At 42.1% G+C, this 26678-nt stretch overlaps 1 protein-coding gene and 1 pseudogene across 1 annotated transcript in view; both read left to right on the top strand.

Moving 5' to 3' along the window:
• Positions 1–26678, top strand: part of CHN2 (chimerin 2) — a 295925-nt gene that overhangs the window by 137137 nt on the left and 132110 nt on the right. Inside the window, exons 2-3 of the mRNA XM_045864506.3 lie at positions 9506–9544; positions 19083–19138. Coding sequence (XP_045720462.1) covers positions 9506–9544; positions 19083–19138 — 95 coding nt within the window. The remainder of the gene's footprint in view (positions 1–9505; positions 9545–19082; positions 19139–26678) is intronic.
• Positions 23825–23943, top strand: LOC123836220 (small nucleolar RNA U3; annotated as a pseudogene).

Genomic DNA, 26678 nt, shown 5'->3' with positions numbered 1-26678 from the left:
TTATCTGGCCCCTACTTATCTCTCTAATTCCCAGCTACTCTGGAACTTACACAGACAACACACACACACACACACACACACACACACCATAGTCCCTGTGTTTCAGCTAGCAGGCTGAACCACTTCTAGCTGTCAGTGCCATGTTCTGTTTTGCCTCTGGTCCTTCTAGGCCACACCTTGGTCTGTGAATCATACTCCATGAGCCCATTTGCCCACAACGATACTCTTTGCCGTTGGCTACTGTAGTAGATATCTGGATGATATAACATCTCTTTAACTAGGTGTAATGTGCTATGGTACCAGCAGTTATGCTTCTCTCGGTCTTTGGAGCCTATAAGCCTTGATGTTAGACTCTACTCGCCTGGGACTACTCTTGAAGGAGCCCTGGACAGAGCTGCTCAAAGCCAGAGGTAACTGGCCAAGGCATGGGAAGGGCTTAACTGCCCTAGTCCCACTCAGCCTTCCAAAGATTGGGAAATTTGCCACAGACACTCCTCCTACACATCCTCTTGCTGTGCGATTGCCTCTTTATGTGTTTGTATCCCTTAACAGAATCCTAGGTTTGAGTCAGTGAACAATGTCTGTCTTTCACTCATCCACTCTTTATTGAGCATCTATATACCCTGGGATACGACATTTAGGGCCATTCCTGTTGTGCTATGTCCAGCTGAGGGATGAGCTGGGGCTGAACCCAGCCTGGACTCCCCTCACCAGGCCATGTGCTCTGATTCAAGGCTCAGCCTCCCAGAGGAAGCATCTTCCTCACAAAGGTGCTGTCCGATTGCCAAGCCATTGCCAAGCCTGCTTGAAAAGGATGCCTTTTTCTAATTCACAAAAGGTACTCAATAGCTAATGGTGACCCAGGCGTCAGAGAACAAGATAAATGAGCCTCTTGCTCTCATAGTGCTGTCTGAACAAAGAAATAAATAAGCACATAGTAAAAATAGTTCAGATGGTAAAAAGACTCTGCAAAGAATTAGAGGCTATCTGAAAGACAGCTTTAGATAAGATGGTCCAGGAAGACATCTCCGAGGAGCCAGAACATTTAAGCTGAGATCCAGATGATAATGAGACCGGCCATGTGGAAATCAGAGGGAAGAAACTGTGTGAGATCTCTAAGACTGCAATGATGATGATTCAATGATTCAGTGATTCAAGGATGGAAAGAAAGGCCAAAGTGGCTGAGCTATAGTGAGCAAGAGGAGAGAGAAACAGATGACCAGGGAGAGGTGACCAGGGGCCAGATCATGCAGAGCTCCAGAAGCCTACTTGCCTTATTCACTGAGGTGTCCCCAGGGTCTGGCTCATTGTGTGTATTGTATGTATTCACTAAATACCTGTTAAATGGAAGACTCTCACCATGCTCTGCATACCGAACATTGGCCCAGAACTGAAGCTCTGTGTGGCCCCAGTGCCCTCTAGTGACCACAAACTCCAGCCCGAGGCCCTTCATCGTCTTCAGAAAAATCTCAGCTTAGCCTTGTCCTTGGGGCCCAGCCAAGTTTCTGGAATTTGTCTTTTTAACTTACTACTTTCTGTTAGTTTCTGGAATTTGTCATATTAATTATTCTCTGCAAATAGAACTAAATCAGTGACAAAATCCCTGACAGAATCCACAGTGAGATGCACACCAGGCCTTCATTCTTTACCCAAGCAGCAGTTTTCAAAGAGAATACATGGATGTCTAATTTCTCAGGGGACTGCAGGGAGCCCATAGAGGTGGCAAGCATTAGAACACATTTCTGTATTCCCTAGGCAGTGTGACAACAAGAAAGCTATCTGAAAGACAGCTCCTCCACATTTCCAGTTAGGACGAACTCCAGGTCATCGTGCAGCTCAGGTGTGCCACTGTTTGGCCGGAATGGCCTGGTACCCGCAGGCTACACGCTCTGGCTTTCACATAACTTCTGAAGACCCAAGCTTGGGCATGATGTGCCTGTTGAGGGCGTATTGCAGGGTGTGTACAAACGTGACGTCCTGCTCATCCTGCCATTGTTCAATTTCATTTGGATCCCAACCCATTCTGGGCACATTAAGCTAATCACCCAACAAATTCTGAACTGTGACCTCATTGCGAAGCTGTCCCCTGTCTGATTGAAAAGCCTATTTTCCACCCATCTTCCCTGGAAGAAGCTCACTAACTGCAGCCTATTTGCAAATGTGTGCATTAAGAAATCAAGAGTGACAGCAGAGGCCTGGCTCTTCTGGGTGAGGGGATGGCAGGAGGAGGGGGCCAATCCTTTCACTCTCTACTTCCAATGGCACACACACACCCTTCCGCCCCCATGCAATAATTTATGCAACTTTGCTTGAAGGATCCTTAAGGATGGGTCTTCTCCAATGTTCCTGGGAGATCATTCTCTAAATTGGTGAATCTTTCACTGCTCACATTTTCCAGAGGCCCCGCGTGTGTTTTTCTGTTGATCTAGTCACACGCCAATGAGCCAGCCAAAGGAATCTGGCTCTCCTTGAGGTTTACAGGTGTCTGCCCTTTAGTTGTCACTTACTCGAGTGTAGCACATGGAGTTATCTAAATTTTCTTCATTAATCAGTCCCCAAATTCCTTTACACTTGCTCCTCAGGTGATTCCATCAAGTCAACATATTTCTGGAGCTGAAAATGCCTGGAAGAATAGAGCCTTCCAGCTCCAGCTACCAAAAGGAATGGGATTAATGTGTTTCCACCTCACTCCATGGCTATATGTTTCCACAGGTTCACTCCCAGGAATGTTCTTTGCTCCCATTTGCTTCCCTGCAAACACACACTTAGGCTTATCTGTGTATTTTCTAATTGAGTCTTAAATGCACAAAAATTAACACGTATATTGATGATAGCCAGTGTTGGTGAAGGCGTGGGGATATAGGCATTCATTCACACATTGTTGAGAGTTCCAACTGATACAACTTTGGAAGGCCATTTTTAAAAATTTATTTATTTGAGAGAGAGAGCAGTGGGGAGGGGCAGAGGGAGAGAGAGAATCTCAAACAGACTCCGAGCTGAGCACGGAGCCTGACACCGGGCTCAATCTCACGACCCTGAGATCATGACCTGAGCCGAAACCAAGAGTCTGACACTTAACTGAGTGAGCCACCCAGGCACCCCATGGAAGGCTATTTTAACAGCTTTGGAAACAAAAATTACAGAGACCATTTACCTAGCATTTAACATATCATTGCAGCTTTGTTTTTAGTAATGGAAAATTGAAAGTAGCCTAAATGTTCATCAGTTGGAAACTATTATAAATCAATCAAATACAGGGCCGCCTGGGTGACTCAGTCATTAAGCGTCTGCCTTCGGCTCAGGTCGTGATCCCAGGGTCCTGGGATTGAGCCCCACATCGCGCTCCCTGCTCCACAGGGAAGCCTGCTTCTCCCCTCCTCCCCCTGCTTGTGCTCCCTCTCTCGCTATGTCTCTTTCTGTCAAATAAATAAATAAAATCTTTAAAAAAAAAATCAATCAAATACATTTGATTATACTCATGGAGTGGAAGACCAGGCCACAGGTAAAAAATAATAATGCCAATACAGATCTCTGTGTACTGACATGGAAAGATGCCTAAGGAATATTATGAAATTCAAAAGCAAACTGCAGAACAGTGTATGTGATAGGATACCGATTTTAAAATTTTTATTCCAGCCATTTATAAGACAAAATCTAGGCAGAGTCGCATAAATCAATTAATGGTACTTTTTCTGAGGTAGGCTGCTTTCTAAGATATACATTTTTCAATTGTTGGAATTTTTCTGTTTTTCCACAGTAAGTGTGTATTCGTTTTAAGTTCAGTAAAAACAGTAAAGATCATAAATTATTTTTGTAATGCTTTTGATCTAGAAAGATGAGTTTTTATGACAAGTGCTCTCTATGGCCCCTGTTGTCCTCTCCTTGGGTCTCAGCCATGAAGGAGCTTTCCATGCCCTGACACCAGAATTCTTTGTCCTTCCCCCAAAGCTCAGAGTGGCAATGCATCTCCTTAGGGTTAGTTACTTTGGCACAGAAGGTTTTCTTGATGACTTCCAAGTTAGAACGTGCACCTCCAGGCCCCTTGAAACAACTTTTCTTCGCTTTGCTTTTTGTTTGATATGTTTGGATTCTTTATAGATTATTTCATGAGTGGTCTTATGACCTATTTTTGTAAGATTTTGATCATTTTCTAAGCATTATATCTTTTTTTTCTCTCCCTCCACCCCCTCTTTAATGAGAGGAGATGCGTGCTTCCCAGCCTGCTTAGAATTGCTCATTAACATTTATTTCACAGATTTTTTAAAAGAGGGCCAAGGGGATTGGGCACAGCCTTCTGCTATAGAAGCCCTTGTCTTGTTTCTTTTGCCTTCCCTCTTAGCTCTTCCTGAACTAAAACTGTACACGCTACCTGTATTATTGTAAGAATTATTTTTGTTAGGTCTTTCTACTTTTACTTTATTTTCAGGGTGGTGATTGATTGACTGATTCGAGAGAAAGGGGGGCACACACAAGTAGGGCGAGGGGCAGAGGGAGAGAATCTCAAGCAGACTCCTGTCCCAGTGGGGAGCCTGACATGGGGCTTGATCTCTGGACCCATAAGATCATGACCCATGAGATCACGACCTGAGCCAAAACCAGGAGTCTGACACTTAACCAACTAAGCCACCCAGGTGCCCCTAAAAATACAATCTTAAAAAAAGAGAGAGAGAAACCACCTAGCACGCCAATGAATTTATTTCTCATTTATTTAAATATTTACACAAGCAATATGATCAGAAAATTAGAAAATGCAGGTGAGCAAATGAAGAGAAAAATAGAAATCACTTATATTTTCACTAACAAGTATAGCTACTGTTAATAATTGGATTTATAGTCTTAAAAATCATTTCTATGTATATATATCTTTTCTAAAAATGGGTTTATATTTAATAAATTGCTTTATAACCTGATTTAATACTTAATGTAGCATGAATATTTGTCTATGTCATTAAAAAGAAATAATAACAGCAAGCATGGAGTTTACTGCATGCCAGGCACTAGATTAAGCATTTCATACATATCAGCCCATCTTCTCCTCACAACATGTTATATGTTGAGTAGTATTATTACTCCCATTTTATAGATAAGAAAAACTGAGGCACAGAGAAATGAGATAAATTGGCTAAGGTCAAACAGCTGATAAATGACAGATCTAGGTTTTGAACCTAGACCGTCTAGCTCCAGAGGCCATGCTGTTGACCACAAAGCTCTGACCCACACCATCCTTTTCATGGCTATATTATAGGATAATTTATTTAACCACTTCCTTTTTCTGGGCTGTTGGATCCACTGTTCACAAAGCAGCAATGAACACCTTGTTCATATATTTACCTGTACATGTAAATTTACTACCTTAGGCTGAATTCCCATGGATAGAATCGCTGAGTCCAAGAGTTTACACACTTTTTTAAAGTTTGGATGCCAATTAGTCAATATTTTTAAGCAATATATTTTCTAAGTCTCTTTGACCCTCGTTGTTCTTTTCCAAAAGTGTATAACTGTCTTCTGGGTTCAATGATAGTTTTTTTTCTTACAACATGGAGCTTCTTCCCTTCCTCTTCCTCTCCCTTCCTTCTGCATCATACCCATTTCTTTAAGATGTTTAACAAAATAATACAATTTCCACAAGCATTAAGCTTTATGGTGTCGTATTTCTGGTACCTTATACCTCCCACACTGTAACTCTTTGATGGGGTTCTGTACAGAGATGGAATGCTGCCCCTTTGAGTTGATGTCAATCTTTCATACAGCTCTTTTTTTTTCTTTTTTTTCTTTTGTCTTTCAAGCTTTACAAGATCGAAGTAACAAACCTGCTTTGCAATATATTTTTTTCTTGATTCCATACATGTAAATGGGGGTGGGGTGCCTGACAAGGATGACTGATGTGTCGGGAACCTGGAAGACAGAGCTTCCTGCTCTCATCCCACTTTGGCCTGGCTCTCATTTTATGACCTTGAGAAAGCCACTTGATCGGTTCTGTGTTTCATTTTCCTCATTTGCCAAATGAGGAAGGTGAACTAAATGACCTAAAAAACCTACTCTCTGTTTGAAAAAAAAAAAAAAAAGTGTCAGGCTATCCAAGTGTAAAGTTGAGCTTTGAAAAGTATTGTGTGAACTTGGGGCAAATGTGCACATGGGTGGGGCAGGGCTGGAGGCAGCTAAAGATGTATTGCAACATATTAAAAATATTTTATGCCTTGTCTCCTGACCAAGGTCTCCTAACAGTGTGCTTTAGTGGTTTGTGAAACATGTCTCTAAGACCAAGGTAATTATAGTTGTTCCACCGAAGCATGACAAATGGCCTCTCACTTTGAATTCTTTAATGGGAAAGAAAAACCTTCCATGACAACAGCACTGGGACTTAATTACAGGCTCCAGATCAGGGGTAAGAAGAGAGAGAGTCGAGGCTGTGGTCTAGGGACAGAAGACAACCTGGGGAGAACAAGGACAGAGTAATAGAACACTGACAACAACACAATGATGACATCAGTGGGGCTGCCTCGAGAATTTGCTATTTGCCAGGCGCTGTCCCAAGAGCTTGAAATCCGGTATCTCATTTAATTCCCACAGGGACCCTAAGAGATAGGTTAGGAGGGAGGCACTTTTATTTCTTCTGTTTTACAAAGATGAGTATTGGGAGGCTCTTAAAGAAGTTAAGTAACCTGCTTCAAGTTATTCAGCCAGTCGTTGTCAGAGGTAAAATTTGAACCTTTTGAGTTTTCTTACTTAGCACATGCTTTTTGAATGTCTGTTACATGCCAGGCACCCTTTTCGGGGCTGGAGATGCACGAGTGAATGTGGCAAAATGCCTGTTTATATGGAGTTTGGCTAATAGTGGGATGAGCCCAGTAATAACAGGCCAACAAATCAATAAATAATTTCAGATGGCAATAAATGCTATGAAGGAGAGTGACCAGAGTTAGGGGAGGGCTACTTTACACAAGATTGTCAGGGAAGGCCCCTGGGAGGTGACACGTGAGCTGAGCCCTACATAATGGAGCAAGTCAGCCATGCAAAGATGTATTGGATGCTCCACAAGAGCAATGGCCATGGGTTTAGAAGAGCTTGGCCTGCTATAGGAACAGAGAGAAAATTAGCATTTCTGCGTAAGTATAAAAGGGCAAAATGTCTGCAAAAAAATCAAAAAAGCAGGTAGGGACCAGATGACACAGGACCTTGTTGGCCACAATAAGAGGTTTGTTATCTTATTCCAAACGCAGAAGGGAAGACATTGCAGAATTTTAAGCAGGGAAGCATTATGATCTCCAGTCTCTATAGGTAGCCTTCTTCACCTTTATGTAATATTGCTAACAAGGAACAACTAGAAAGGGATAAATTGTTTCTGTAGCATGCAGGGCTTAATGAAAGTTATAAAGTTAGGAGCCAGTGTTTCAGATGAAACAAAATTCTTGGTTTTTCACAAAACAGCAAGACTTTAAACTTCTGACTTCAGTTAAGAAGACCTTTTGGGCACTTAGGTGGCTCAGTCAGTTAAGCGTTCAACTCTTGATTTTGACTCAGGTCATGATCTCAGGGTCGTGGGATCCAGCCCTGTGTCCTCCGGCTCCATGCTCAGCAGGGAGTCTGCTCAAGATTCTCTCTTTCCTTCTCCTGCTGCCCCTCCCCCTGCTCTCTCTCTCTCAAATAAATAAATAAATCTTTAAAAAACCGACAGAAGACCTTAGGAGATCCAAGAAGAGCATCTGAGCCCTATTTAAAACCTGCATAAAGAAGACTACTTCTTTTCTTTGGGGGTCTTCCCTTAACATGCAGAGTTGTACTCTAGGTACTGAATATTCTTGACCACATCTTGGTCTGGGGATTGTGCTCACCTCACAGAACAAATCTCATCCAAAATAGCAAGACATTGTAGCTTTGTGTAGATGACATCTCAGGGATTTACGTTTCTATGCAATCTGGTGTGCGTGTGTGTGTGTGTGTGTGTATCTTTCTCTTTGAAAAATATTTTTGAAAGTGCCATCAACATTTTAACAGATAAGACCTGACTTTTCTGGACTTGGCAACTTGATTTATTTTATTTGAATGCTTTCTATAAACAAATAGTCATGTTAATTCTTTAAAATTGGTTTATGACATATATAGGGTGAAATTAGTGGCTTGTTTGCATTAAAAGCTGTTAGAAGATACCGTTCTACTTTGACAAAACTATGAAGAATTTCACTTTTATCAGCTAACTAAGTTTGAATAACAACATAAACCATTATTAATGCACTGTATTTGCGTGTGCCCTTATGCGGCTGCTTATGCGTAGGTAGGTTCCTGACAGTACAGACCTAACAGTATGGATTTATTTGAATGAAACTACATTTGGAGGCATTTAGTTGCCTCTGTGATCGGGTGGGCCCCAGAGAGCAAGACATTAATTGTGAAAGAATTTAATTTAAGCTACACAACTGTAATTAAGTAGGATTTGGGGAAGTTCACCACTGTTGTGTGAGTTTTTATACAAATAGCATAGGGAATAATTCTTGAACTATCTCAGTGCAAGAGGTCAGAGAAGATCTAGTCCTTGGCACAAAAGTAGTATGTGACAGTAACATCAGGACACGGGCAGTCTGATGCCTTTGGGGGGTGCAGGGTGACGAAAACAGTTCCCGCATATAAAGGTGCTGAATTAGAGAACTCTTAAGGTTCCCCCCAGCTCAGTGGTCTGTGATTTGAGGGAAAGGATTCTCCCCTCTGGCTGTTTAAGCTGCAGTACTTTTTAGCAAGGCCTTAGGCTATAAGCTCAGGACGGCTCTAATAACTCCGTCAGAATTATAAATTCAGCTGTCAGCACTGGGATTGTTGAATCGACTGAACAAGCAGGTTTTCTCCCATTGTCTGTTTTCTAGGTTGATGAATAACAATTTCATCCTCTCCATTTTGTTGTAACTCTTTCACTCTGACACTTCTGATTGCTGAGAAGTGTTCTAGAAATTTCCTAAGTCACACACTGGAGTAAATTCAAGGAGATAATGCGATTCCAATTGAATCATCAGTGTCTCTGCTGTCAGACCCAGTCATTTTAGGAGTTCAGTTGGTTGAGTTGCACAACTTCCCAGATTTAATATTACATACTTGCCATTTTACGTCTTGCCCTCAAGTCTTAATAAATGGGCTAAAGGTCTGATGGGAAACTGTGAGATAAATTATATGTTTATTATGCCAAGTGAAGTAAATACTGTTTGAAAAGATTACTGGAGGGTACAATCAAGTTAATTGCTTTAAAAATCTTTTTTGATTTACTGGGCTCTATGAAAATGGTTAAGCAATTGATTTCTGTCATGGTAAGTGATCTGAAGAGAGAGTGGTGTTGGGTTCTCGAGGGTTGCCATGCGCATTTCCTCCCTTGTGACTGGAACTGTCCCATAAGTGAGCAGAGAGGGCCCCCTGGGACCAGAATGCAAGTACTGCTGACAGACTGTTGTTCCTCCAAAGAAGACACATGTTGACAGTTTGACGTTCAGCCCGACAGATTGATTTCTTTTCTTTTTTACTCTAGATGCTGAAGAATACCAGCCTCCAATATGGAAATCGTACTGTGAGTATTTGAAATGAGAATCTCCTCAGAAGTCTTCAGTAGGCCTGCCTTTTGAACAATTCTGGCCGTTGATTTAATGCACACAAGCAATCCCACATCACGGCACTGCAAACCCAAATCTTTCTTTTTCGACTAAGGAGAGATTTTAGTCAGAATGGACTGCACAGCATTCTCCCCTAGCCAGGACCCCCAAGAGCAGGCTGCCTGTGACCCACTTCAGGAATGCTTAGAAAAAGGAGATAGACATTCTGACTTACTGCCTTTTGGTTTGGGGTTTTCCTTTTCTTTTTTTGCAGAGTTGTTCAGCAAGGGCGAATTTCCATGAATTACATTCTTAGCCGATCATCCTATAGTTGTGATATCATATGACATTGACCACAGAAAATATTAACAGATAGCAAAGAATAATGTTTGGTCACTACGGGTGACTCCTTAGATACAGATCATACCTGGTCATCAGTCAGCAGTTCAACTCCCTTCATGAAGGCAGACAGTTGTCATCACATCAAGCTCGTTTTCTCTTTCCTTAGTATCATCTGCCTAAGTCGTTCTCCAGCAAGAGAGGGAAGGAGTGTGGTAGGTGGGAAACCCGCTGTGCTGACAGCCAGGGGACACATGTTCTTGTTCAGGCTCTGAGTCTGGACAGCAGTGATAAGAATAATTAGGGCCATCGTTATCGATGTTAACCATTGTTTCTCCCACCTGTGAGACCTGCCCTGGGCCAGCCGCTGTGCCAGCTGTGTGCCTGAGCTCTCACATGCTCCCCACAGCACTAAGCAACGGCGGCCACATGCAAGGCCACCACAGCTCAGGGAGGGTCAGTAACTTGACATATGGTCTGCACCTCTGAGTGCATTGGACTGGCGTGCAGAGTGGAACCCAGAAGCAAGCCTGACCCACAGCCTGCAAGTTTTCAAGACGGTTTTCCTTCCACTTAAATTTTTTTAAAGACTTATTTATTTATTTGAGAGAGAGAGAGAGGGAGGGCCAGTGCGAGTGGGGGGAGGGGCAGAGGGAGAGAATCCCCAAACAGACTCCCCACTAGCATAGAGCCCTATACGGGGCTCGGTCCCACGACCTGTGAGATCACGACCTGAGCTGAAACCAAGAGTCGAACGCTTAACCGACTGAGCCACCCAGGTGCCCCTCCACTTAAGATTTTATACATAAATATATACATTCACACAAACACACACACATATATACATAGGCTCTCTTGTGTATATATCTGTTACAAAAGCGATACAAAGCGGCATACAAGACAAACATTACAAAATGCATAAAGCTGAGAGTGAAATGTTTCATGATTGACAAACCAGCCCCCACCCCAGATTCCACATCTCTTTCCTGCTTCCCGGTAGCTGACCTCTGTCAATTTTGGAAGGCATATACTTCCAAGTGTTCAAAATACACATGCCTAATGTGAAGGCATTTTTTGTGGTTGTTCCCTTTTGGAAAAAGTGGGTTTCTGCTGTAGTTGGTGTCCTTCAACTTGCTTGTTTCACTTCACAAATACTTGCTTTTATATTTCCATGTCAGCATATATAGAGGCACCTCAATCTTATTACATGAGTCTGTTCTTCCATCTGTGAAATACAGGGGTTGTGCTGGGTCTCTGAGGGCCCTTCCAATCTAATGTTCTGCATTCTGATCTTCTATTTTAAAAGGCAGTGCTAATGACTTAGTAATTGGATGGTTTTGTTTGTTTGTTTCCTAATAGGGTGTGAAGAGCTCTGACAGTAAATCAACAAAATATCTGTAGTGAGAGGCTCGGGGTGTTCCATGACTTACTGTGCTTTGCACACCGCTTTGCACACAGCCTTGCATACATTAAGTAGCCAATAAATATTTGCTGAGTGAATGCCACCGCAGAGAGCTCTATTGAAGCAAAAAGATGGCATTGGCTCAATTTCATTTCGCCTTTTGCTAAGAGGCCTTGGGCCACCCAATATATCTCTTAAAAGGGCTTCTGTGTCCTAAGGAAGGGAGAAAACACATTGCTAATTACATGTTTACAATATCAGTTTCACCCTCGTGTATGGGTTTTAAGTTTGATTTGCGGGGTCTAACCAAGTTGTGTGTTTTTTTTAATTTGCTCTAAAATCATACAACTTTAGACACAGAAGGGATAGCTGAGGCCATTTAATACAAACTTAATGGCATTTATGAAATTGCTCTTTATTGCATCCAGCTAATAATCATCCTGGCTGTATTTGAGGACGTCTAGTGATGCATAACTCCAAAACTGAGGGGAGTATGCCACCAAATGTGCCATTTACGGCATCAAAACCACATTTCCTAAAGGTATACAGAGCATCACTGAGAAAGAACTCTCTTTTTGCTGTCCTGGATCCATAAATTATTTGAGTTTGGGTGTTGGGCCTCTTATAAGCTCACCTGGCCATATTATTCCCAAGCTCATGATACTCTATCTTATTCCCAAGACTATCATCCATTCATTTGGTCTTTGAGCAAACATACAGGGAATACTCCCTGCATGTTAGAGCACAAATATCAGGAATCGAAAATGACTAACTTGTGATCCATACTTTTCTCCAGTTTATAGTCTTGTAAGGGAGACAGATATAAACCAATTAACTTAAAATGCAAATGGCTTTAGTAATAGTATGGTACTCCTCCACCTCCTGGGATTAGAGAAGACTTTATAGAAGAGGTTAAATTTGTATATGGTTCTTAAAGGATGAATAGGAGAAGGAATCTGAGGGCCTTGCAGAGCTTCACGAGACACTTTTTAGAATCCAAATAAACTAAAACTGTAGCATTTTCCTGATCTGAAAGTCCAAAAAATTTCAGAGTGTGAAATTTGCTTTATTTGAAATAACCTGTTGTTAAACCCATTTTGAATCTCAGGACTCACCAAGCTCTTGTCTTTGAAATGTTCACAAACTATCCTTTGAGAGATAATTTTAGATATTGATGTCAAAATCATTAGCATATCATTTATGGAATCCACATTTTTCCATCACACACTTTTTTTTTTAAACTCTAGTGATTATTTGGTACCTTGAAATCTCTCATATATTTACGGGAGGCAGTATATTTTTACTATATTACAGGACTTGATTCTAAAAATTATGATTTTTAATTGTTATAGAAGTGTATAGGTATGTCTTAGCTTTTATGGCCTATTATTGGACATAACTTTGACTTATTTGATACCAGATTCTTATCGTGAGGCATGAGCCCCAATTATGACATTATTCCTAAAAGAAAATTAGTCTACTTGATGATAATCCACTTTAAAAAGTGGTTTCTCAGGTTTAATGCTAATTGCAATGCTCTTGGTTGCAAATATCTACAGTTTACTTTCCTGACACTTTAAGCAAAGTCTTAGAACTGAGTCTCAGTGCTGACTGACCTGCGCTACCCATTCCTAACTCCCAACACTGTGGTCAAAGAGTTGGAATATGCTGCTGCCCTGAACCAGTCAGGGACCAACCCTATATGATCCACAGAACTGGAAAATTTTGAGTGCTGTTGGAATGGGGAAGATGGAAATGGATGTTGGGAAGGCAACCACAAATGTCTGGCTTAGAAATGTAGAGGAATAGAAACCTTAAAAATCAGCTCTCTCCATATCTTATTTAAAGTAGATTGTTCATTCATTCATTCACCACTCATTCAGCAAATACATAGTAAGTCTTTGCCTTAAGCCAAACATTGTGTTTAGAGTTGTGAGGCAAAGAGATGGATAAGCCTGGGTCTTGACTCCGAGCGTGATGATGTCACATGATGTCCTTTAACTCCCTGCATTCTCTGCTACCCTCCCTTTCTTAGAACATAATGCCATCACTTACTGGGCTGTTTCCATAAGAATAATCTTGTCCCAAAGTATCATATATCTGCAGCTAGTCCTTAATATTCAAGATCGAACCCCAAAACATTGATGAAGTCATTGAGAAAGTTTTGGTTTCAGTTTTCTAAAAGAAAAGCTATCTTCAAGTTGACTTGAAAAAAAAAAAAAATAAAGCCACATTCTAAACTTAAACCAGAACTGTATGAACTGTATGCCCTAAGCAGAGAAGTTCACAAGTCAGCCACCCTGGGCATACTCTGAAAGGTTTTATTTTCTAAGGGGCAAGTGCCAATTAGACAGCAGAGGTTGGGACCGACAGCTCTCCCGGGAGACCCTCCCAGGCAGTAGGTCAAGCAGTCACAGCTTGTGCCTGTTTTCCTAAAGAGGAGTTTAGAACTTCAAAACCCTGTTCCACTGATCTCCCTGAATCAGAATCACCTGGGGGGAATATTTATAATAACAAATCCTCAGCCCTACCCCCAGATTTCTGAATCAGAAGAGTGGGGGGATCTGCAATTTACCACACCCTATAGGTTTTTCTTCTGCACGCTGACACCTGAGACCCCTCATCATGAGGCTACACGGCCTCATCCTCGGGTTTTTCACAGTACCTGAAGCACAAGAGGAGAACGCAGTCCCCATTAAGACTGGAAATTCTGTTAGTGAGGAGGTGGGCCGTGGGGTTAAGGCAAGAAGACCTCCAAAGCACATACTGTTTCTCACTCACATCCAAGAGTTTTTCGCATGAAGACTGGGAAGACATGGGCCGTGAGCCGGGTGGTACTAGCTCAGTGTCACAACCAAATGGCTGGGTTGAGCTCCTGGGTCAGCATGCCCTCTTTAGAAAGAGTGGCTGTGAGCGGCCATTCCCAAAGGGTCTTTCAGGAACTGATGGGTGTGGACTGGGCTTCAGCGTCACCCAGGCCACGGGCTTTTGCTTGGCATCCATAGGAAGTGGGGTGATTATTGTTAGAGGAGAGTGCATCCAGTTTTCTTATTGAAGACAAAATAAAACATTCTTTCAGTGAGCTCTGGATTTCTCAATGTGCTTCAGGTTGCTTGGGGAGCAAGGACTCCTCCACCTCCACATTCCCCAGTGACCACTCCCCCTGCCAAACAGCTCATTCCAGTGTTAAGAATTAATCGTGTGCTATAGAGTGCCCAGGGCTGGGGAGTGCCTCGAACATACTTGGAACATTGCTACAGCAGCAAATTCCATCATATCACCTCTTAGCCCAGAGAACCACCCAAAAAGTGACATACGTTATTGCATTTTGCTTGTGAAATGTTTGAACAAAAAAAAAATTCAAGAAGTGACACTTTCAGATGATGTGACATGTTCCAGTTTGTATTAAATGTGCCTCAGGGTTTTTTTTTTTTTTTCACAGATGGTGGTTTTGTTATAGCTAACCTTGAAAATGAGGGACTAAGACTCTCACTCGAAGCTAAGATAGGATGTAGGGCCCATTTTTTATATGGCTACCATTGCAATTGGTTGCCATCTCATTATCTTTATAGAGACACATAATCCAGATGGTCAACAGGCTTCTGTTCCTATTTGCCAACTTCTGTTGCTTAGAGCGGCACCGAACAGATCGGTTCCTGAGCCCTGCTCACTGAGAAACGGCAATTGGTCGATGATGCGTGCTGCCCAGGGACTAGGAAGGAGACCTGGTGTCTCTGGCTTGAGAGGTTTGCAGGGACCCCCTCCAAGTTGCCCCTGGCTCATACTATTTCTGAGGCTAGTGAACAATGGCATTGCTCTTTACTAAACCTCAGAGAGTCCTCAGAGGACACAGTGACGAACTTTAGCCTGTCCAGAATGTTCCTTCACCTGTATCCTCTGTGATTGTTAATGGCCTCTCAGTCTCTCCTTGTTTCAAGGTCCTTACCTCCATTCAGTCCATCATTAAGCCCTGTCTGTTCTCCTCTGCAATCAACTGACCTTCTTATCTGTGTTTCTACCAGTGTTGCCTTAACACACGTTTTCAAGATCTCTTGATATACAACTGAAAGACTGTTCTCTCTTGATTCCCTGCCTCCAAGGCTCCTCCTCTAATCCTTCCTTCAGTGAGGCAAAGGGAAGTGGCCCCACTCCTGACTGCTGAACATTAGAATCTCCAAAGAGCTTTTAAAAAAAAAAAGCAAATTTGGGGGCTTTCCACCAGAGTGGAAAGAGTGAGTGTTGCCAGCGAGCAGCCCCAGTCCCACACAGGACCTCTCTACTGCCTGCTTTAGGGAACCACTGGCAAGGCTGAAAAATACAGACCTTGGAATCTGGAAATCAGGCTTTAAATCTCGATTTCATCATATTATCTGTGTGACCTTGAGTTTCTTCAAAGCTTGGCATCTCTACTACTTTATTAGTAAGGGCAGAATAATATTTACCCTGGAAGTTTGTTGGAAAGATTAAATGAGAAGATGTAGGTAAGGTGTCTGACACATAGTAGGTGTCCACATTATGGCAGCTTCTATTATTCTGAATAATTTTATCCTTATTACTATTCTGAAACAGACCAAATCATGTCATCTCCCTGCTCAAAAAATGTCACTGCCTTCCTCCTGCAGACAGAAGAACATCCATGCTCCTTGGCATGACCTTTAAGATTTAGCTTTATGTGACCTCCTCCTACATCTGCCCATCCTGGTGGAACAGTCATGCTGGACTCTTACTGATCAATAAACATGCCATCACCTTTCCCTTTTGGGGCTCTTTCTTCACCTGGAACTGCCCCTTCTCTTCTCTATGTGCAGAAACCCCTCTAATCCTTCAAGAAGAGCTGCATGCTTCTCCCCTTGGGAAGCCATCTGGCCACCTGAGTAAAAAGAACCACTTTCTCCTCTCCCCCCTCATTATAGCATTTGGTCCACCCTGGTTTTGTTTCTCCACACAAGTCTCTTTCATTGGATCAGAGTCTCCTTGAAGACATGGGTTGTGACCCATGAGTCATTGGATACAGTCCATTTGTTCACCAGATACAGCACCAAGCATCTACCATGTGCCAAGCACTGTTCTAGGTGCTGAGGGTACCACAGTGGACAGAACAAAGTCCCTGTCCTCAAAGAGTTTACACTTTGGTCAAGGGAGACCGAACACAAAATAAACAAACAAAATGTGTTAATAGTTAATAAGTACCATGAAGAAACATAAGACAGTGTAAGGGAGCAGAGTGATGGGATGTAATTTTATACCAAATCAGTCAAGTCAGGGAAGACCTGAATGAAGGGAGAGAGGGAGCCATATGGATATCTTGGGAAAGAGCAATCCAGGTGGAGGGAATGGCAAGTGCAAAGGCCCTGAGGCATAGAAAAATAAGGAGGGCTATGGACTCAAAAGGATACCTGGGTGTCCCAGGGCAAATATTTAACTTTCCTGCACTAGTTTCCTCATCTAAAAAATAAGAATGATAATGATACAACAATTTTTTTTCTGTGTTCTCCTGAAGATCCAATAAAATAGTGTTCCTGGCACATGACAGGCACTCAATACACTGGTTCCCTTCCCTTCTCCCTTTCTCTTTATTCTTCATAAAAGCCTCCACATAATGCTGACTGTGGTAGATGGTCTGTAGCAGATGGTCAAATATATGCTGATATGAATCGCAAAGACACACTTAGCAAAAAATGCTTCTGTCTTATAACATGTGTACTTCCTTTGTCACCTCCAAGGGAGGCATTAAAAATGGTGTCCAGCCTACCCCCACATATAACTGTTGGCTTCAAGAGGCATTGGCGATGAGAAGAGAAGAGTGGGCAGGAGTCTCTGGATGTGGGTTCTGCAATTCCCCTTGGCTGGAACACTCTGTGATTTTAGGAGCTGGTCCTTTTGGGTCTCATGGCAGTCATTAATAGCAACACTACTGAAAAGCAGTTAGGGGGTGCCTGGTGGTTCAGTCGGTTAAACGTCTGCCTTCGGCTCAGGTCATGATCCCAGGATCCTAAGATCGAGTTCGGCATCAGGCTTCTTGCTTAGCGGGGAGCCTGCTTCTCCCTCTCCCTGTGCCTGCCTGTCTGCCTACTTGTGATCTCTCTCTCTGTGTGTCAAATAAATAAATAAAATCTTAAAAAAGAAAAGCAGTCAGTAGGTGTTGGGGCTGATCCGAGAGGTAGAAAGGATTCCATGCAGCCTCTCTCCTGATTTAAAAGGAGAACATGGGCACTACTGGGATGGTCAATGGAATGTCCACAATTATTTCTCTATCTTTGGCCAATTCTTCCTCATGTTTCCTCTTTGAAAAGAAGCCTTCTCTGGCTCTACCTGCCACACATGGGTATAGTTGTCCTTAAGTGACACAGGCATTGTCATTAGTGTGGGCAACCCAGCTTAGAAATGTGGCACATTAAAACATCTACAAGAGGGTTAGATGGTTTCCTCTGTGTGAAAGCTGGGCAGTCTACACTTAATTAGGTAAGAAAATAACCATGTTGAGCTAAAGGCATTGAGAAGCCATAATTACAAAATACATCCCATCATTTCCAGCCCTATTTCCACATGACCATCTGCATTTCAGTTAAAATTTCTTTTTTTTAATTTTTAGGCCTAAAATAAATCAGAAATTTTTGCTTATCTTATTAGTTTTTCTAGAAATATTTTATATGATTGAATTTTAACTTTTCATAGATTTATACCATCTAAAGTGAATTCTTCCTTCTTCAAGATGTTGAAGATAACATCTGCTTGGTTTTCAAAGAGGTAGAGCTCACAGGTACCAGCATAAGGTGGCTTACCTCTAAGGGAAGTATCCAGACTAACTGAGCAGCAGAAGATCACTCATTTTAGTCCGAAAAATCCCAGATAATAGGCTGATAAATTTTATTTTTATATATAATTACCTCCGTGTCCAGGCCTAAAAGTCTATCTTTAAAGCAGGATATAAGGGGCGCCTGGGTGGCTCAGTTGGTTGGGCGTCTGCCTTCGGCTTGCATCATGATCGCAGGGTCCTGGGATCGAGCCCCACATTGAGCCCCACATCGGGCTCCCTGCTCAGTGGGGAGCTTGCCTCTTCCTCCCTCTCTGCTGCTCCCCCTGCTTGTGCCCTCTCTCTGTGTCAAATACATAAATAAAATCTTTAAAAAAAATTTTTTTAAAGCAGGATATAAGAGAGTTATTATTTCTTAAGATATGAAAGGGCCCAAGAAAGAGGAATGCCAGGGAACCAGTCACATAGATGAGAATGCATGGTGATAGGCAGGCCAAAAAAAGGAACTCATGAAAAGAGAAAGGGTTTGGGGTTTCACTCACTCACAAAATCAGTGGTGTCTTGGTACATAACTGTAAGGTTTCAGAGAATAACACTACTCTGCTAATGCCAGTCTTTTCCTGATATGTCAGGAGACATCAGCATTTCAATTCAGGAATCCTCTTATATGATCTTACTGCTTTGGTACTCACAGGTAGAATTCCAAAATAGTCAGAAGAATTTTACTCCTACCTTCCAAGAAAGCCATAAAATGAACAATGCCAGTAACAATTATGAAACTAAATTGGCCTTGTAAAAGAATAAAAAAATCAATTTTGCCAGTTTACATGCATGGTAACTAATTTCCATATAAATAAGCTGACTTTATTCAGTCTAAAGATGTGCCTGTATCCTCTTTGTTTTTTTGTTTGCAATATTTGCAGTTCTTCAGAGGCACTTAGGTGGGACTATTTGAAGACATTTTGGTGTGTGTTGTAGTTTTCTAATCATAATTATCTTTTTCTTTTTTTTTTTTTGGCAGTATATCAGTTACAGCAAGAGGCCCCTCGTCCCAAGAGGATCATTTGTCCTGGGGAGGTCAGTACTCAGCTATTTCTGACACACCTTGTTAAATATGATGAATTGTCAGTGCTATGTTGATATCAGAAGGCTTTCGGGTTTCCTGGGAGTTGACTGGTATTAACATTTGTTAGAGTGTCACCAAGTTTAATACCTGAACAATCTATATTATGAAATCAGGTGTTATTTTTAAAAATATTCACAAACTCACTTGAAATCAGAGGTCTCATGTTTTTAACCATCGTGGAGGCAAATTAAGCTTCCTTTTGTAACCCCCCCCAAAACATGTATTTTGGTTGTTTTCCTTGTTTTTGCTGTTTTGATTCTGTTATCATTCTTTTCTTATGGAATGCTTCCAACAGAGAAAACACAGAGAATAATAAACATCTGGGTACTCTCAACACTCCTATTTAACAAACCTTTATGCTCTGTCACATTTACTTGACATTAAAAAAAAAGCCTTACAAGAAAAGTGACTGTTTTTTTATTTCTTGGAGATAAGCTTAAAAATATATCGACTCATAAAAATGCTTACCAGCCCAGAGAACTTTCCCCAGTCATCCCTCACTAATCAGTTCTCTTATCATCTGGGATGCCGGCAAGACTGAAAGGCAGGACTAAGGTTCTATTTTCTATTTTTATACTGATCAGTTTCTGTAATAGTCAAACTAATATCCCTCACACAAAGGTCCATGGGTCCTTGCTTATTTTTGATATAATGACTTAGATTAAATATAGAGTAGCAGATGCCTTTTAAAGTGTCACATCTGCCTTATCAGGAGGAAAAGGCTCCAACTCCAATACTCTTGAGATTCATCCTTGAATTTCCGTACTTTCTGGCTACGGGACTTGACTGGATCTGGTTTTGAACCTGTCTCCTCAAAGGCTTAGGTACATACACCCCCACACCCAGAGGCGACTTATCACTGTGTAATAAATGTTTCTACAGGAAATTTTATTTCTGTTGAAGGACACTGAAATTCATCAAGTAATCTGAATATTGACACAGAGTAAACATTCCTATCCCAGGAATATGGCTTGAGAAGAGAAACTATCTGATCCTTAAGGAAAAATCCAGGATGAGGTCCACTCCTTATCTGGTAGTCTGATCTTGTCCTGCCACCAACCCTGATGACTTTTGCCCGTTGGTTATTCAACAATATCTAAATTAGGAAAGAATAGGATAAATACAAAATATTTAACAAGATGCTTGGAATAGAGTGTTTGAGGGGATAAGTAAGAAATAAATTGTTAAAAATTCCTTTAATCCTGGGGCATCTGGGTGGCTCAGTCAGTTAAGCATCTGACTCTGTTTCAGCTCAAGTCATGATCTCAGGGTCGTGAGATCGAGCCCTGAATCGGGCTCTGTGCTCAGCTCAGAGTCTGCTTGAGATTTTTTCCCTCTGCCTGCCCCGCCCCCCAACCCCTGCTGCCCCGCACGTGCCCATGTTCTCTCTCTCTTAAATAAATCTTTTAAAAAATTGTCTTTAATCCTATTTTACATCTAATGCTTCTCCAGGAGAAAAAAATGGAGCCCATGCAGGGAACTAGAGGAATTCAAATGTCTCTGGGAAAAGAATGTTTTGTAAAATTAGAACACCACTAAGGATTTTCCTAGGGCTATTAATAAAAAGTCAACAGGCAAAGTTGGGCACCAGAATTTAAAACCCAAGGGGACAGTAAATAGTTATTTGTTCATTTATTCAACAAGTATATATGGAGAGCCTACTGTGTTCTGACTTTGGTCTAGGTGTTAGGAATATAGCAAAGAACTGGGCCATTGATACTTTGAGTGTCATATCAAAAGAGAACAAAATCATGATGTATGTAATTAAAGATAGATCTACTATTTTACCTCTGCGTGTGTGCACACACATGCATATGTATGTGTATGTGGGAGAGAGGGAGAGAGAGCACTTCTTCGCTTCTTAAAATCTTTGGAACCATGTCAGTTGTCCTTTAAGCCAGGTGGAATGTTGGCAGTAGAGACGGGTAGATGCAGATTAGCTTCACAGAAGCTCTTGTAGGGTTCAGCTGAAACTCTTCAGACATCCAAGGGGATCTGAAGGGACCACAGATCTCTCTACTGTTGCCCTTGCATTGGAAGACAATGCCACAGACATCTTAGCAAAGCAGAGCTGTGTGCCACAAGCCACCACCATCTGCTATAACTAAAGAACATAGTGCACGTGTAGCTTTGTTTCCCCTCCTGTCTGTCTTTTTAACCAACTTTTCACCTTTGACCATTATCCGTTTGATTCATGAATAAGGGATCCGGTTGATGCTGGACTCGTAGGTTGCTTGCCTCTAGAAATTCCACATCCCATCTCTACTATGAAACCTCACCCAAAATGGATATTCACCAGCTCCATTTGCTCAGCAGGCAGCATGGGGCCCAGCCAGCCGGGCACGTGTCAGGTGATAAAGGGTGGCGCGTGTTGGCGGAACACGTGCTGCTTAGATGCGTGCCAGCAGGAGCAGCTTCAGCTCCCTTTGTCCTCCAGTGCCACATTAACTGCAAGGCATTCCTGCCCGAGTTGCTTGGCCTCCCAGGACTTGGCCTTCTTCAAGCGAAGGCACGGCCTCCTCTTGGACACCGTGAAACCATTGCTTCTGCTACAGGCGATGTTTGAGCAAATGTCTCTTTGCCTTGTGGCGCACCTGCATGCTCAGGGGGCGAGCCTAATGAAGTCGGAAAACCTTCGGTTTGAGTATGTGGCCAGAGAGACTGAAGCTTTATTAACACATTTACATAACGCCACACAGGCTATTTCTTTTGAACAATGAGTTAATGATTTTTTTTTTGTCTTTGCCATCTCATCCCTTAGCCAGGTTTTAAGAGTCCATGCCTTTCTTCTGCCCACAATCCTGCTGCCCTCTTTCTTAATCTTCAGTCTCTCTGCTTCCAGCCACCCTGTCCCTGGCAAGCCTGCCTAGCTGCGTTACTCCGACATACTCCATCTCTTTTGTTTCTCTGACGACTAATAACCTCCCAGGCTAGGGGCCCCTATCAGGTTAGGATCTTCCCATTGAAGGTGATAAGGGCTCACAAGAGGACACCAAGTGAGTGTAGTTACGGAGATATGGAACACTGTTGTTCAAAGGTAAAGACACAGGCCAACATGACTTGAATGCTTGCTAGCTGTGAATAGATACCAACCACCTAATAGACTTTGCTGGGGAACTAGCTGGGTGGAGGGGACAGCCTGATTCAGCAGGCCAAATCCAATGAGCTTTGTGAACCCAGGCAGGGGAGCCCAGCTACAGAGTCAGCTGGACCTGTTTTGAATTCATGCTCTACCACTTTCTAACTACCTACCTTAGAGCCAAGCACTTACTTTCTCAGGGAGATGAAGGTCTCCTCTACTCCACGGGCCAGTATCTACTTGATGGGTGCTATAATGCCATATATGTGTCAAGTGTGTAGAATAGTGCTTGGCACATAATAGGTACTCAGTGTTCATGATTCAAGGCAGATTCAGAAACCTGCGCAGAGGAGGCTCTGAGATGCTCATTAGCGACCGAGTCAGAGCAATGACAGTGTTCTCTGAAAGCTAGAGCCAAAAAGACAATGATCAAGAACAAAGCAAGATGCCTGGATCAGGGATTAAACCACCAGGAAAACGATGTAGAGGATGAGGAACAGAGGGTACAAGCAGCTGAACAACAGCTCTGGCGCCAATTAAGCCAGGCATGGTCAGTTAGTGAAATGGCAGTTCATTGCTTTCTTGAGATTCATTGCTGCTGTAAATTAATATTTATCAGGCAGCCACAGCACCTGGCACTCTACTAGCATTTCCTGAGTGCTCCTTGCCAAGAGATTGAAAGCATCTTGCAGTATGCAAAATCTCTCTTGCCCTTTCCGACAATTATCAGTCAGTCATTTTGCAAGCAATTCGTTAATTGCCGAATGTGTGCTTAGGTGGTCTGGCGGGAACTGTGGCTATTGACTCCCAGATGTGTACCTCTAGCTAAGCCCTCTCCCCTGGGCGCCAAACACCTTGTTCCCATCTGTCTACTCGACCTCCTCAAGTAGATGTCCCACACCACCTGTAGCCTAACATTCAAAATAGAACTGAACCCCCCACTCCATTAAATGGCACCTAACTTCAGAGACCTCACTGCTCTCTTCCCACCCTCACCCTTCTCTCTAGCGATTGTCAAATTCACTTCCAGCTGTATCTTGCACTTGCCTACTTCCTCCTTCTCCATGACTACCATGTGGTTTGGGTCATGGTCGTTTCTTGCCTGGATTATTGCTGGTCAACAGCCTCCCGCCTGATCTCCTCACTTCCACTGCTGGCACTCTCTCTGCAGCCCACATTCACACACACACACACACACACCATTCACCAAATAGGAGCCCAACATTATTAAGTGTAAACCTAACAGCTTCAACAGCTTCCCATTGCTCTTAGAATAAAAGCAAAACTTCTTGTTCTGCCTGTGAGCCACAATGGGGCTCCTGCGTTGGTCACTTCCCACCTGTACCATTCTTCTCAGAGCGCACCGCCCTGCAGTCCCACTAACCTCTGCTCCAGTTCATTAAACAAACCACAGTGTTGCTGTGGTTTGTGCTATAGGGCCTTCAGATCTGCTCTTTGCCTGGACTTCTCCAGTGTTCTCTGCATGTCCACGTGTCAGATCAAAGTTCACCTAATAACAGAAGCCTTCCCCGAACCCCATAAAAATTAGCATCTCCATGGCGCGGTTCTCTCTTCTGAGCATGAAACTGGCCCTAGATGTTGTTTCTGCAGCTGCCCATAGCCGCTGATGATCGTTCTTCTCCCCTGGGGGAGTAAGAAGAGGAGGAAATAGTCTGACTGGTAAAAAAAAAAAAAAAAATACCACCTCCCAACCTTCAGATCTTCTTTGTCATATCGTCCCATTTATTTTGTGTGTAGTACCTAATACACTATCTAATTTCCATCATATTTAATTGTTTGCTCGTCACTTATACATCTCCTTCCAGGGGAATTCAAGCTCCAGAAACTTCATCGGTCATAATTGCACGGACTTCCCTAGCACTGAACCTAGTGCCAAGCAGCAGTGGGCAATCAGTAAATACATGGTAAAATGATGAAAATGATGAAAAAAAAAATAGAGACTGCTAACTTAAGGAATTTAGAATTCTCAAACTATTACTAATAGTATATCAGATTTACCCAATGCTGTCATTAGGGTAGTGACTTGGCCTTTGGGCAGTGGTTAAGGTTCTTACTTAAATACAGACTAATATTATTTCCTGGAATATTCTAAATTTCTTTTGGCCTTAACAAAAGGCCAAAATGTCAAGATTTATGTGCATGACTAATTTAAAGTCAAGTTCCACTAGAATTACCTAAAGAATACACAATAAGTAGAAATTCTTTTGTGACTAAATGATTTGGTGTCATTTGTCTTTTTTGAAATTGCTGGAGTGAATTTCAATTCAAAAAGCAATTTCAGAAAAGGGAAATAAAACTACATACTATTACTTCAAATTGTTCTCCCTTTTATGCAGCTTCACTTCCTCTCTCTCTTGCCATAGAATAATATATTTTGAAAGTTTTGTTTTTTGTTTTTTAAATGCAAAAGTGAATTGTAGAACTGAGGTTTCCAGCATTCACCAGAACCAGCTTTTTGTTCTTGATCGTCAGAAGTTAAGCCAAGTATAGATGACAGTGGCTTATCTTAAATTGCAGTAACACCTTATTTTACCTTCTAGTGAATTATATTCACTTTTTAAATATCACTTTCAATGCCCCATTTTCTCTGGTTTTTGGTGTCCTTAAATGTGTGCCCATTTCACTTTCTTCTACCTTTATTTGTAAAAAATGTTCTTTTAAGCCTAAAAAAGCATTTCACTTGATGATTACGCTTTTAGAATTTTGATTCACCATACCTTGGTTTTGCAGTCTTATAGTCTTGTAGCTTGAGGCATTTATCTTGTCTTAGGCATATCTGGAAGATCTTAACAAGCCACATTGATTGACCATGTCATTCTCAACTAACTCGGTACATTTCAAATCAGATTTAAAATAAACTCAGAGAGGTTTTCTATGATTCTACAATCCTCCCCCTTTTCTTATTTTATTCATTGAAAATAAATGTTTTAAACCTATGTGCATTGGGGGGAACATGAAAACTCTACTGATTCAAGACATTGGGATAAGGTATGTCTCTGAAGTAATGAGATTGATTTTGCAAGCCACAAACAAAAATCAATCCCATTACCTTTTAATTGGCTTTCTGTGTAGTAATCAGAAGGCTATTCTCCCCTGGTAAGAAATATTTCTGTTCTTTTTATCCTAGACTTTCTCCACTGGTCTCCTTTTTTTCCATCATATTTCTCCTAGGCTTTCCGCTCACTCCGTAATGCAGTCAGGTTTTTTTCGTGATGTGATTTCGTGTGAGCTTGACTTGCTTTGGTTGTAGACCTACTGTAGTCAAGGGGAACAATCTTCTAATAAAACGAATGTTAGAGTAAATTTTAGACAGATTAACTTTATTTTTTCCAAATATAGAACCAAGAATTTTGTGCTTTTTTAAACAAAAACTTTCTTATTGACAAGTACTGACAAAATACATAGCCCTCCAAAAAAGAAGTCACTCTCTTTAGAGTACTTTGAACTTGTTCTAATGTAATGCAGACTCTGCATGTTTGCACCTATAAATATTTAGTCATTTCCAAGTGATACCATGAACAGAGGATAAGGGTTTCCTGAGGACAAGCTGCTACAGAATTCAGAGACTCAGGGGCTCTGAGCCAAGGCGACAGGTGGGCTGAACTGGAGAGAGCCACCAAAGAACAATATATATGCTGAAGCATAAATTGAGGCAAAAGTGGAAGGTTTCTTCTTAAAACCAAATAAGGAAAATGAACAGGGAGATTAAACGGTGATTGATAACAAGTAAAATTTCTTGAGAAGCTTCCTTGATCTCTCTGGGTGATTTTTATTTCTGAAAATCAAACTTGAAAATGTGTATTCCTTTATAGAATTACTTGAGGTGAAATACTACATTATGTAGTTAGTTGTTGTAGGAAGAAAAGAACAACCGAGAGCATCAGGGATTACAGCACAGGCTCTCTTACCCTTGCCTCACCTGTGACAGCCAAAACCCAAGATCCTTCACTCCCCAATGAGGAGTGGGGGCAGAGGGTGGGGCGGTCCAGACTATAGCACAGTGGTCATGAGGAGGTGCTGGCTTTCATAGGGCCAACCTTACACATCCAAACAGGAAGCAGCAGTCTGTTCCAAACTTCCACAGCAGTTGCTATCTAGAGCAACCCGCAGCATGTCTGCTCCATGACTCAGAGGTCAGGTCCAGCAAAATTTCAGGTGTGGCCAGGCTTATCCGGGAAGGGGAGCCAGGTGCAAAGCCCTGGGTGCACTAGTGAGGTTTTAAAGACATGCTTTGCATTTACTCACCAGGTTAAACATTAACTGAGAAATAACGCTGATAAAGGTTAAGCCACACTCAGCCCTGGGCAAGCCTCGTCTCCTAGGCTAGTATGGCCTGGCCAACCAAGCAGTGAGATGTTTGAAACCAGATTTGTAAGCTTGACTCTACTTCC

Source organism: Mirounga angustirostris, unplaced genomic scaffold (assembly GCF_029215605.1).
Source record: "Mirounga angustirostris isolate CCGP_5_RB_7025 unplaced genomic scaffold, mMirAng1.0.hap1 SCAF_12, whole genome shotgun sequence".
Lineage (NCBI taxonomy): Eukaryota > Metazoa > Chordata > Mammalia > Carnivora > Phocidae > Mirounga > Mirounga angustirostris.
The sequence above is the reverse complement of the archived record's forward strand: the minus strand, read 5'-3'. Positions and strand labels throughout refer to the sequence as shown.